General features: G+C 39.3%; 1 protein-coding gene across 1 annotated transcript in view; it reads left to right on the top strand.

Annotated features, from left to right (window-relative positions):
- LRRC51 (leucine rich repeat containing 51) overlaps window positions 1-14,301 on the top strand; it is a 369,001-nt gene that overhangs the window by 265,201 nt on the left and 89,499 nt on the right. Inside the window, exon 3 of the mRNA XM_044073019.1 lies at window positions 10,069-10,274. Coding sequence (XP_043928954.1) covers window positions 10,069-10,274 — 206 coding nt within the window. The remainder of the gene's footprint in view (window positions 1-10,068; window positions 10,275-14,301) is intronic.

The raw sequence follows: 14,301 nt of genomic DNA, 5'->3' as shown, positions 1-14,301 counted from the left end.
CAAACACCATCATATTGGGTGACTTCAACTACCCAAACATAGACTGGGAACATTACTCAAGCCCCAACACCCTAGCCCAAAGGTTCCTTGAGTTCATAAACTCAAATGCTATAGAACAACTAGTCACCATTCCCACAAGAGGAGAAAATATACTAGACCTGATCATCACAAACATGGGGACAAAATGCTCCACACCGGAAGTATATCCCTCAATGGTGAGATCAGACCATAAATTAATCTCACTGGAGATCCACATCCCGCCCCCACCCCAGCAAAAAGACCACAGTGAAGAACTTCTCAAAAGCAAACTTCACACTTCTTAAGACTGGAGTGGTATCCTTCAAGGCCCCGAGCCAGTGGAAACCACAACCCACGCTGCTGAAACCCTTACAAATGCCTTCTACGAGCACCTCCAGGAATGTATGGATCAAGCAATCCCTAATAAAATCAAGACCCTTTCCACCAAAGGTAGGCCCGGTCTGGTGGACTCCAGCCATAAACAAACTCTACAACAAGAGGAGAAAGCTACTACATGACAGAGCAAAATCCCTAAATGGGAAGGCATCTCTGATCAATACTAGCAAAAACTACGATCACTCATAAAATCATCCAAGGCCAACTTTGAGAGAAAAATCGCTAATGACACAAAAGACAATCATAAAGCCTTCTTTAGCTATGTTAGAAACCTGGGTGGAAACTCCCAGATATGCTCAGAATTAGTCCAAAATGATAAAAAATCACTGAACCCACAGACATTGCCAACATACTGGCAGACAGGTTCAGTGCAAATTCTCCCCCCCCCCCCAAAAAGAGAAAAATTTATCCCACCAGAGTCTAACCTCCCAAACATCTCAAATTCCCAGGTGAGAGCTGCTCTCTAAAGCAAAAACACAGCATCAATGGGACCGGACGGTGTCCCCGGCTGTGTGCTACATGAACTCAATGAGGAACTAAACCCACACATAAGGCTGCTGTTTAATCTTAGCCTTACTACAGGATACGTACCCAAAGAATGGCGTACAGCAACTGTGGTCCCACTCCACAAAGGCGGTGCTTCTACGGACCCTGGAAATTACCGCCCATAAGCTTGACGAGCCTTGTCTGCAAAGCTATGGAGAGGATCATAATGGAACTCATAAATAAAGACATTGGGGACCTACAGACACTGGATCCTACCCAATTTGGCTTTGTCAAGGGCAGATCCTGCCTCTTGAACTTGGTCGACTTTTTTGAAACAGTCACTAAGGCCATTGATGAGGGTAAGGCAGTTCACACAGCCTACCTTGACCTAGCAAAAGCGTTGACACAATACCCCACTCGGGCATCATAGAAAAGCTCACCAGCTTAGATGTAAACCCATATGTCACAAGATGGGTTGCAAACTGGCTCAAGGGCAGAACACACAGGGTTAGAGTTGCTGGTGCCATGTCAGACTCTAAGCCGGTCACGAGCGGTGTCCCACAGGGCTCAGTCCTGGGCCCCCTCTTGTTCGGCATTTATTTTTCTGAAGTGCAGGCAAACATAGGGGGATTGTGGCTGACAAAATTTGCAGATGACTGCAAACTGGGCACCATAATTGACACTCCATCAGACACAGACATCCTCCAGAAAGGTCTCATAGAAATGGATAACTGGTGCCAGAGACATGGCCTTAAGCTAAATGCCAAAAAATGTATAGTCATACCCTTTGGGAAAAACAATGTAACCCCTAATTACCACATAGGTGGTAATCCATTAAACATGGAAGAAGTTATCAGGGACCTGGGGACCCAAGTTGACAGAAACCTCTTTTGACACTCACATTGCCAAAGTGGTTAGGAAGACCTTCTACATTGCCCACCTGATCATGAAGGGATTCACATCCAGATCAGGAGAGGTCATTGTACCCCTGTACTCTTCACTTATCAGACCAATGATTGAGTACAACGCCCCATTCGGAATGTACCTTACCCGACACCTGCAGCAGTTGGAAAGACCCCAAAAGTTCCTCACCAAAAGGATAAAGGGGCTCAAACATATGTCATACGATGCCCGACTGAAGAAACTCCAGCTCTATTCAGTCGCATACCGCCTGCTCAGAGGTGATCTGTGCCTGACATACAAGGCCATGTCCAACCCAGAATTAATGGACATGCTCCACCTCAAAAAATCCAAATCCACCAGAAACACGAGAGCAAGAGACTTAAACCTCAACACGGATATAAATAGGACGTGCTGGAGGGACAGATTAATCACCCAGAGACTCCCTACACTATGGAACAGAATCCCAGTCCATGTGAGGCAGAGCCCCTCACTGACTCTGTTCAAGAGAAATCTTGACGAGTGGATGGGAGATCGTAGGTTTACCCCGGGAATCATCTCTGTATCACTGCTGGACAGAGGCACAGCAAACTAATGGGTATAGTATTCTCATCCTAAGGGGTGGTGAAAGCCACACACACTCTGGCTAGGCTTATAAATGCCCTAGGGCAGATAGCCTAGTATGAACCTATGAACCTATATAGATGTTCATAAGATGGACTGTGATATGCAGATAAAAGAAATGGACAGGACTAAGCAATATATACTTAGGCCATGGAAAATGCCTTAAATGTTTTTTATAGTCCTTTTCAAATTTCAGCCTGTTACACATCATCTATGCAGAAACATATCCTGTTTTTAAACATATACCCTGTTCAGGCTCTACTTGTTTTAAATGGGGATAGTGGGCACTTTCTCTCCAATTTTTTTACCTTATTGCTGCCATTCTTTTTATGATGTTAGCATTGTTTTAACAGTCTCACTTGCACACTGAATCCTCAGAAGAAATATTATTCTTCTCACCACAGATATTATTGTGCACCAGAATATATTTCTACCCCTTTAGAATAATGTTCACTGCCAAGGCTATGCAACACTATCATCCCCACCCCTGTAGAATAAGAACACTGACTGCGATACAAGTCATTTAAGCAGCAGTGTGTTTTGATTCTTGGCTGTTTGGACACACATCTGTACATATAATTTTCATTTCCTTTTCATATGAACTTTAATTGATCCTTCCCCTGCCTAGCACTGTCACATAACTTCCTACTGACTAAGGCCAACTTACCTCTGCAACTTGCCCTTTTAGAACTGGAAGGCAAGATCCCCAGCTGCTGTAGAGGTAAAGCTAGCTTATGGGTAGTGTAGATCAATGTGTGTGTATGTATCTTTAAAAAAATATCCAAGGGCTTGCACAAGTGTATAAATACTGAGCACTTGCAAGTCTGACTGCCATTTTGTAGTAAGCCGTTGAGATGTAAGCATGTATTTATGTAAGGTCTGTCAATTAACCAGTTTGTTTATATTCTATGATGCTGCTATCTATCCTGATGTGTTTCTATGTATTAAAGCATCTAAATGAAATACCCCACCCGTTTGTCATATATGATAGAGAGGGACGAGCAACATGGTGTCAGAAGCGGCATGTCTAAAGCGTCATGAGGTTAGGAGAAGTATGGCTAAATTGATTCATTATCAGAAAGAGTTCCAGTTTCTTCCACTTAAGTCCGAGGGGCACCTGGTTGGCATTGGAGGAATATAGAGGAGTGAATCATCCCTACTGCATGCATAATTCGCAAAACAGGTCAGAAAAGAATTTCAGATATTAAAACTTGCTCAACACTATTTCTTATTCGCAAAATATGAAACGAGGCATACAGAACTCTCTAAATGCTATTCGAATAAACCAGTATGCCTGATATTGATAAAAATATTCAAATTACTATGGAAAATGTTTGAAATAAAGTATGAATTGCATAAAATGAATAAAATAAGAGGAAGTGACAGCATTTTTGCTAAACATGTATTTTTCATATTTATTAAAGATATCCAAGTTATCAGAAGTGTACAAAGTGTTTCCATGTTTGTGCAGTACTGCAGTAAAGTTATTTTGCAAAATACAGCCATGTCAGAGCATATTTTGCAAAGTACAGTATTTCGAAGAGTTTATTGTGCATTTGAATGTTATTGCAAGCTCACAGAACAGTTTGTTCATACATGATTACAGGGGCCATGTTTTCAGTGTGTTTGTGCATACTTTTGTGGGCATGGCTGATGGATTTCGAAAACCCAATGCACTTGTGTTTGACAGTAATATTGCAGAGAACTGGAGAATGAAAAAGAGTACAGCATTTTCATACAGGCTGCATTTTCTGATAAAGGTGACCATACAAAGGCATTTATTTTACTTAATTTAGCTGGGTCAGAAGCTATTGAAAGGGAGAGTTCATTTGTGTATGCACCTGCTGTCTATGCAGGAGAGGGGGAACCATCATATTGTTGTACAGGCTGAGTCAAGGGAGGACCCCGAGTGCTTAAAACATAAATTTAGAGAAATGTGTATTCCCCAGACAAATGTTGCAATGAAAAGGCATTTAGTTTACACAAGGGATCAAAAGTCTGGCAAAACATTTGCAGCATATATAACTGACTTGAGGAATAAGGCTAAAACATGCAGATTTGGTGATTTAAGGAATGAGTTGATAAAAGACAGACTTGTGTGTGGTATTAAAGATGTTGTGAGAAAGATTTTGCTTCGTGACACTGATTTAACTTTGAATAAGGCCATTGAGATTTGTCAGATATATGAACTCACAGAAGGGTGCACAGATATGCTTACAAATGAGAATAGCTGTAGAAGACACAGTGACAAAGCTCATGTTGATAGTATGCAGCATGTGGTTAAAAGAAACAGGCCCAAGCACATGGCAGCAACTGTAGCCCCTGCAGCACTCACTGGTAAACCCCAGAGCTTTCTAGCAAGTTCCAGAGTTTGTTAAGTGTTAGTGAAGCATAAGAGTGAGTCAGAAAACTCAAAGCAAGGGCCTCAACCTAGTTTCATTGCCAATTGCCATAATTGTGGTGGAAGTCATGAATCTAAAAGAGAAAAATGTTTAGCTTTTGGTCAACAATGCCACAAATGCAATAAATGGAATTATTTCAAAAGGTTTTGTAAATCAAAAGGCCCACATTCTTTTATGAAAAGAGACCATTTTAAGAAATATGTTGATCAATTAGAGATATGCAATCTTACTCTTTATGTTGATAGTGTGTCAGTGCTTTATGAAACTGTCAATGCAGTAGGTTTAAGGGCAAAGAATGAAGTATTTTGTACTGTTCGGATAAATGGAAAACCCGTAGAGCTGAAAGTTAACACAGGTTCCAAGTGCAATGTTATGTCAGCAAAAACATTTGCTAGTGTGTCATGGTGAAAGGCTTGATTTGGCAAGGTGTGCGAAACTTGTTGATTATGGAGGTGAAGAAATTCAGACTGAAGGCTCAGTAGTGCTTTCATTTTACTCTGCTGGGAGAAGCTACGACTTATTATTTTATGTGGTCAAGAGGCACGTCCAGTCATTATTAGGGCACAGAGACAGTTTGAAAATGGGACTGCTTTCATTTAACAAGGAAGTCCATCAAGTTAGCTTAAAAGACCACTACTGTAATTTTGGCCAGTACATTTTTTCTACCTATGCTGATTTCTTCGAAGACAAACTAGGGAAGCTTCCAGTTGTGTACTCTATGAAATTAGATCCAGTTGTCAGGCCAGCTCGAAAAGTTCCAATAGCCATGCAGAACAGAGTCAAAGCTGAGTTAGATAAAATGGTGTGGCAAGATGTGATTTGTCCAGTTGTAGAACCAACTGAATGGGTATTTTCCATGGTGGTAGTTTATAAGAAAAGCTCAGATGACATTGAATATGTACTGATCCGCAAGATTTGAACAAAGCACTAAAAAGACCTCATCATCCAATGCGTACAATCGAAGAAGTCTCAGCTCTGATGCCAAATGCCACTGTTTTTTCTGTCTTAGATGCAGAGTTCATTTTGGCAAATTCGGCTTGACAAGAAATCATCATTGCTCACTAATTTCAGTACAGATTTTTGAGAATGCCATTTAGAATAAATTCTGCAAGTGAAGTCTTTCAGTGTGCAATGGAGCAACTTTTTATGGGTAACCTTGTGCTATTATAGTAGACAACATACTAGTAGGAGGTAATGGTGAAACTGAGCATGACAGAAACCTCAGAAAAGTTCTGGAAAGGGCACGTCAAGTGAATCTTAAGCTCAGTCCACAAAAATGCAAATTCAGGCTACAAGAGGTTACTTACGTTGGTCATGTATTTACTAGTTCACGCCTATGACCAGACCAAGCAAATAGCCATTCTTGAGATGCCAGCTTCAAAAAATGTTCAAGCCCTGCAATGTTTTCTTGGCATGGTTAACTATATAAGCAAGATCATTCCAGACTTGAGCCAACTTTCAGCACCGCTTAGAGAGCTGACACATAAAGATGTATCCTGGTCTTGATTAGAGCAACACCAACGAGCATTTGATGTCCTGAAACAGAGAATTGCTAGCCCACCAACTCTCATATACTATGATGTCCACAAGGCAGTTACTCTTTCATGTGATGATTCAAAATTTGGCCTTGGTGCAGTCATTTTTCAAGAGGGTCAACCTGTTGCCTGTGCATCGAGAACTCTTACCCAAACTGAAATGCAGTATGCACAGAACGGGAAAGAGCTTTTGGCAAATGTGTTTTCATGTTTAAAGTTCCATGATTATGCTTATGGTAGACCTATCCAGAACAAAACAGACCACCAACCTCTAGTCACTATCTTGCGAAAGCCTGTGCATTCAACTCCAGCCAGATTGCAGTACATGATGTTGAGATTGCAAATGTATAATTTCACTATTGTCTACAAGAAAGGCAAACTTTTCTTGCTGATACATTGTCCAGATCACCCAGAAACACCACAGAATAGCATGAGAATGAGAATCTTGATTTTGAAGTCTTGGAGGTGAGAAATTTTTCTTCCACATGTCTTGATGAGCTGAGAGATCACATCGCCACAGATCCAGTTTTACAGAGGCTGAACCACTTTATCAGTCAAGGATGGCCATCAAAGCAATCTAGTTTACCTCAAGAAGTGCAACCTTATTTTCCATACAGAAATTATATTTTGTCTGATGAAGGTATCATTATGAAAGGTCTAAAAGTAATTGTTCCAAAGTCCTTGCAACAAGAGAATATTACTACCATGCATCATGGTCAACCAGGAGCTAGTTCTACCAAAAGCAGAGTGGACAGGTCTAGTATTTTGGTCTTCTATGTCACAAGACATTCAGAGAGTACTTTCATCTTGTTCTGTGTGTAATAGTACTAAGCCACATCAACAGAAAGAACCACTTGAGCTAAACCAGATTCCTGAACTACCTTGGTTGACAGTAGCCACTGACATCTTCGAGTGGAATGGTCAACATTATTTGGTGTTAGTCGACTCTTACTCCAAATGGTTCAAGATTGACCTACTTGTTACCCTAGCATCTAGTACTGTCATTACTAAGCTGAAGCATCATTTTGCAGTCTATGGTAGTCCACACAAAGTTATTTCTGACAATGGCATGCAGTTTTCTAGCCAACAGTTCAAAAGATTTGCTGTAGAATGGGATTTTACTCCTGTCACGAGTAGCCCTGAGTACCTGCAGTCAAATGGTTTGGCAGAACATGCAGTTCAGAGTGCAAAACAGTTACTTGAGAAGTCAAAATGAGACACTAGTGATGTTTTCTGAATCTCTTGAAGCTCAGAAACATTCTTTGTGATAAGGGTTCACCTGCTCAGAAATTTCTGTCGAGACAAAGCAGAACCACATTACCAATCAGTAGTTGGTTGTTGGTTCCATGTGTCAAGAACAACAAGTCAGTAAAAAACAATCTGTTGAAAAAGTGTTTAACCTAGAAGTCCTGCTATGATAAGACCAGCAAACTGCTTAGTCCATTATGGGAAGGAGAAGTGGTAAGGATGCAAATGTCCAAAGGTTATGATCAGATTGATGTCGGGAAGAATATTTGCCCTAAGCCGAGATTGTGCATTTGATGCCGGTGTCCAAGCCTATACCACAGCACATAGCCTGTGAGAAAGACTCTTTATCTCAGCGTGATTTGTCCAGTGTTCCAATTCCAGAGGAAGTTCCAGAGAATATTCCCATTCCTGTGATGAATCTAGAAGTTCCTGATATGAGTTGTTCAACAAAGACTGTCCCTGTTGCTAAATTCAGTGCAGATTGTTATGTTACGAGATCTGGTCATATCTTCAGACCATGTAGCAGATACATGGCAACTTGGACATGAACATTGTGTTTATTTCTAATGTCTTTAATAATGCATGTCTAACTCTAATGTTGTTTTTACCAAGGGCGATCTTTTTAAGTGTGAGGATATAGATCAATGCGTGTGTATGTATCTTTAAGAAGCTATCCAAAGGCTTGCACAAGTGTATAAATACTGAGCATGTGCAAGTCTATCTGCCATTTTGTAGTAAGCTGTTGAGATGTAAGCTTGTATGTATGTAATGTCTGTCTGTTAACCAGTTTGTTTATATTTTGTGATGCTGCTATCCATCCTGATGTGTTTCTATGTATTAAAGCATCTAAACAAAATACCCCACCTGCTTGTCATCTATGATAGAGATGGATGAGCAACAGATAGTGACTGCTTTAATTCAGTTTTTCAATATAGATGGTACCATGGACGGTGCAGTGGTGCAGCTGTAGTGTTGTCGCCTAACAGCAAGAGGTTCTCTGGTTTGATTCTTGGCTAGCGTGCCTTCTGTGTGGAGTCTGCATGTCCTCCCTGCATCTGTGTGGGTTTCCTCCGGGTGCTCCGGTTTCCTCCCACGTTACAAACACATGCATCTGGAGTGTTTTTCCCCGGGCCTCCGCTGAAAGTTGGCTTCATTCCGAGTCGGACTTTCCCAGTAAACAAATGTTAAATAAATTAAATAAAAGTAAAATATGCATAAGTCAAAAATTTACTTTGCATCACAGCACTGCATGTACCTTGTTAATTATTGTTTTCTTATTGGATTCCCCATTCCACGTGGAAGGAATAAAAATAGGTAAGTACAGGGACTGAACCATTATGGGCATCTCCATTTCAATGTTACATCAGTATGTGAGATGAAAACCAGTGAGCATTCAGGAATCATGCAGAAAAGATACATATTAATTTCCTTTCATAATTCCATAAAAACACCATCAGCATTTCAGACCCGTAACAGGCTATTCAGAAAGTAAATGATTTCATGCTGATTCACAATTCAGCAGAAATCTGAAACACTGGGAGTGTGATTCATATTGTTCAGGATGGTTGGCAATCATTGTCATCTTCATCAGGAGTTTTATTCTGAGTACTTAATTGTTGTATGTATCCTATTTGTATCTTTTCATAACAATGGAATTCTTATTAACTAAGTTCAGTCAACACATACTTCATGGGTAACACAACTGTATTATAAATTCTCGTTCTGCTTCACAAGAAGAGCAGAACATCCTCTGGGATGCCTGGGCTTCCTCAATATATTGGTCTCCATTAACTTCTTCAGGAAACGGAGATGCTGGAGTCGCAGGTCACATGTAATGCTATTGTGAAAACATGCCTACTGTTCTGTATGTTTTCCATTGTGTTTTAAGGTTTAGTGTAGACCAGTAGGCTAAAAAAATAAATAAATGCTATCCTTGCTCTCAATTTTATGAAAACAGATTGCTGGGCATTATTGGATACTTGCACTTTTCTTAGACAAGCAAAAAGAATAAGAAAATGCATCATATAGAAAGAAAATTCAAGGCATCCAAGAATATAAGAAATGCCAAAAATGACAAGTTTGGGGCTAATGAAAGTTTTTCAATTAAGATATTTTATTAGAACATATACACTCTGTAGGAAATAGGTGAAAGAACTGTCCAAAGTCATAATACCATTTAATACAGTCTGCTAATCTAAGCATGCTGCTTCTGGTGTATGTAGTTTTTAAGGTATTTTATGAATGTGTAAAATGATATAAAAAAACAGAAGTTTAGTTTTCATGTATATATAATGGCTTCAATATGTTGAAACAAATTAAGATGGGTTTATAATACAAATATAGAAAGTAGACACATCACTATAGTGCCAATCTATATAACATGCATTTTTGTTTAGTGATTGACTAAATAAATTAATTAGATTTTACTTTGAGTTTGATAACATTTTTATATGCCACAGATATTCTCCTAGAGAAGCCACGGTATAATCTTCGATCGTGCAAAGTCTCTTCTCAGGGTAAATATTATAGCCGGGCAATTCGTCTAAACAACAATACACTGACGGACCTAAAAGGCTTTAAAGAGGTGATAGAGAAACTTCTTGACAACTCAACTGAATTGGCTTGGATTGATCTTTCGTTTAATGACCTTTCAGCTATTGATCCGGTAAGGTTGGCTGGCTCTGCTATTTAGTTGCCTTTTTCTGTGCAGGAATACCTGTTACAAAGATATGATTTTGTATTTTATGTTTCTTCATTGTAATGAACATTTAGCAACCATAACAAAGAAATATTTAACAGTGTTAATAAGAAAGAGAATAAGTCAAGATAATCAGTTTTCAGTGCATAGATCAAATAAATCAAAAGAAAACATTGCATCCATAGTTTGGTTTATTCAGGGCATGATAGTCCAACAGAATGTCTATAGGCTCAATAGATACGAGACAATAATAATTGCCAAATACTTCCATATATCCCAGGGCACATCTAATTGTTTAATTATCTCTATTTCTCTTGGTGTATCAGACTTCCTTAATAAGTGATGCTGCAAATAGGGAGTGAGAACATCTTATGATTCCTGGGTTGTTTGCATTTACTTCACAGTTGTCTGACTGTGGAGTTAGTGTATTTATGTGAGAGGCTGGGATCACAAAGCCACTCTCATGTTGGTGACCCCCTGAAAAATGTTTTTTGGGGGGGATATTTTTCAATGCTTGTGGTTAGTGCTTTTCGTTCTATTGGTTTGTTACTTTTGTTTCAGTATTGCAAGAGACAATGCTCTTCCCTTCATTGCTTCATCATAGATTTCTTCTCATGGACACAGACATGCTGTTGTGCCTGCCTTCATAGTGATGCAGCATAATCTTACAGTACTTACCAAATATGTAAATTATTTGAGAATAAGAATGCCAACATCAGTTGTGTGACTGCTAACATGAAGTGCTGATGCATCAGGATACATCCCCAATCAACTATACTGGCAAACTCTATTTTCCTTTTGTACCTTTTGTAAGCAGGGGAATGGCACTGCTTAAAACCCCATTGGAGTTATAAAAGAGGAACAGGTTGAATAGCCCCCCCCTGTAATCAGTATTACTGAAAACTGCAATTCATAGATATTATTACAGTAAGGTATAATGCAAACTTCTTAAGTTATCCATTTCATGGAGGTAAGTATACCCATGGTACTACTGCTGTCATACACTGGGAGCATGCTCATGTAAATAATCACACAGATGTTTGCCTTCTGTTTTGTATATGTGGCTATTGTCCCCTAAACCCTCTTTTGTAAGATTATTAGTTCTGTTTACTGGTGGGTAAAGGGAGATTAAGGGGGTGCTAGCTTTTATTAGAAAGCATAGTACAAAAATCTGATTTTCATTCACCCATTCTACACCATGGTTTAGAGAGCAGCATTGTCATAATTTACCTATTTTCAGACTGTTCACAAAGGAAGCATACAAAACTAAATAATCAGAAAGAGTTGTATCACTCTTATGATTAGAATTTTAATGAATAAGATATGTTTTAGCCCTAGGCACAAATCCCTTGAATAAACCTAATTGATCTGATAGTCATGGAAGAGATCGACCACACTGTTCCCCCACACCATCTGACTAACAGTATATAGATGTTAAAACATAATTTTAAAACATTTTCCAGGAGATCTGTGCCTCCTGCACGCTTAATGTGGACCTGTGCTTCTACAATTGCAATCTGTATATGTGCTCCCTCCAAGATTGTACCAATTCAGAAGAAATAGAAATACTTTTTCCCTTTACTTTGAGTCATTGCAACCTTGGAATGTAGTATATTTAGAAATGGGGGTGTATGTGGCAGACCCCTCACATTGGTTGGTTGCCCCCTGCAAAAAATGCACTGAAATGTAGACTAGGTTAATGAACAGTGATGATCTACTGGGTGGTGGTCAGATTGTTGTCAGTACATGAAACTTTGGTAAAAGAAAGGAGACTTAAATGAATTAGTATTCAGAGAATGCACTTTAGCATAATGCCTGCAAAACCTGACTTTTACTTCAACAGGAAGACAGTTCTAATTTTGAAACATACTGGTGAATTTCTAAGAAGAAACAACACTATTGATGTTAGGACCTTAGGAGAGGGATGGGCTTTTATTTACCAGAATGGTCTGATGGGCACTCAGGTCCATTTTCATTGGAGGCCAGTGGAGAAGAGCTCCATTAGAGTTACAAAAATTACAAAAAAAAAAAAAAATATAGAGAAAAAAGGAATCAGTTTCTTAACAGCAGAAATGGAGTTTTAGAATTAGCCAGTGGGTAATGCAATCAAGACAGATATTAATACAATTTGATTTCTGTAGGAGTTTTATACAATAGTAAATAGGTTGCATTTATATATATAGCAATATACAGATTTCATTTGCAAAGAAGCAATGAAAAGAAATATGCAGTTTACAGGATAAGGTAGGAGAGTTGAAAAGTTAAGAGTTTATGATAGCTCGGAGATCTGAGAGAGAGTCAGAGTCAGTGAGGGTGTGAACAGGAACAGAGACAGAAGGAACCCAGGTACTCTTTTAGGTTGTGCTTAATGCTAGATGCACAGCTGTCCTGTTTTAGTGGGATAGGCAGGGAGTTCCACAGACTGGTGACATAAGATGAGTATGGTGAGTCTCCAGCTGTATCACGGGATTTGGAAATTAGTAGTAAGATCTAATTATCTGAGCAAAGGCAATGTAGTGGGGAGTAGTGCTTAAGAATGTTTTGTAGAGAAGGGCATGCATGTGGTTTTTGTATTATTTTGTGGGCAGTTTAAAGTTGAGGGAATGTAAGGTGAATAGGTAGATATCCTTCCATATCGCTGTCACAGTATTCTTCACCTAAGGATCTCCTGCCAAGTTAGCCCAACGTACGGCCAGTATACCAAAGCCTTCAGCTCTTTAACAGGCACCATACATCACATGTATGCTCTCTGCACACAACATAAGGCATAAAGGTGATATATGTACATACACACATAAAGCTTTTTTGCCGCCAGTCTGAATGCCATTATTGAATGTCAGTATGAATGTCCTTCTACTGTGCTGGTTACCAAGACATGTTTTCAGATAAGTGCCCCACTAGGGTTTCTTCTCTTCCTTTTTTATTATTGTTGTTGTGTTCATGCCATCCAGAAAGGGAAAATGTCAGTATGAGAGGCAGATTCCCCATAAAGACTGTCGCAACCAGTGTCTTTTTTGTTTGGGTGCTTCCCATGATCATATGCAGTATTCAATCTGCCAGGTGTTTGTACCTAAGACCCTACTTATTCACCTCTCCTCTTTGTCTATATACCTGGAGAACCTTCTTAATTTGTTGGATCAGGGTGCTATTGAAGAATCTTCCCATCCTGAGGGCCAGTTGTCTGCCAAGAAGAAGACCAAAAATGTTAGGCCTGATCTGGCTGCAGTCCAGCCTCCCCCAGACACCTCTCGAGGCTGGTGAAAGCTTGGAGGACCATCCAATTCTTGCTTTGGATTCCTCTGCTGAGACCCCATTTGCGACTGGCATGGAACCTGCTTCTCGCATGTCTTTGGAGGCTTTTCAAATGTCTGTGCCTGATGTTGAGAGGGAACCTTAGCTGATTATTTCTGAAGGACCAAGGGGGATTCTTCACATCTTAGTGAGGGAGGAAATTCCTACAATTATTATAGAATTGTATCAGGGGTCTGACTTTCCGAGAGTGTTTCGAGTGGATGTTCTGTAGAAAGACAGACAAAAGATGAAGCATATTTAAAAAAAAACACAAAATAGTCCAGTAAATCCAGGTAAATACCTCATCCAATACGACCATAAAATGTACTGTAGCAAAAATAAGTGAGGCAACGCAAATAGCAAGACAAACCAACAATTTATTCGAAAGTGACCTCTTTCGCAGTAATCGCTACTGCTTCATCAGACATTTACAACCATAAAAAAGCCTTTATTTTATACTAAAAACCCATCATGTGATTAATTGAATAATTAGACACAAATTCTTAAAGACACATGACGTGACTACATCTGAATAAAAATGCATAAAATACAAAAATAAAATACAATAAAATATACATATCTCTATCACATACATACACGTAAAAAGGGGATAAATACAAAACTGTTCACAAAATAAAGCATAAATCTACCTTTAAAAATGCATGTTAAGTTATACCCCTTTGCTTTCATTTCCTAAGCCTTC

The sequence above is a fragment of the Protopterus annectens genome, chromosome 5.part1, assembly GCF_019279795.1.
Source record: "Protopterus annectens isolate FY-2018-M chromosome 5.part1, PAN1.0, whole genome shotgun sequence".
NCBI lineage: Eukaryota > Metazoa > Chordata > Ceratodontiformes > Protopteridae > Protopterus > Protopterus annectens.
Note: the sequence above shows the minus strand (reverse complement) of the source record. Positions and strands in the feature narration are given on the sequence as shown.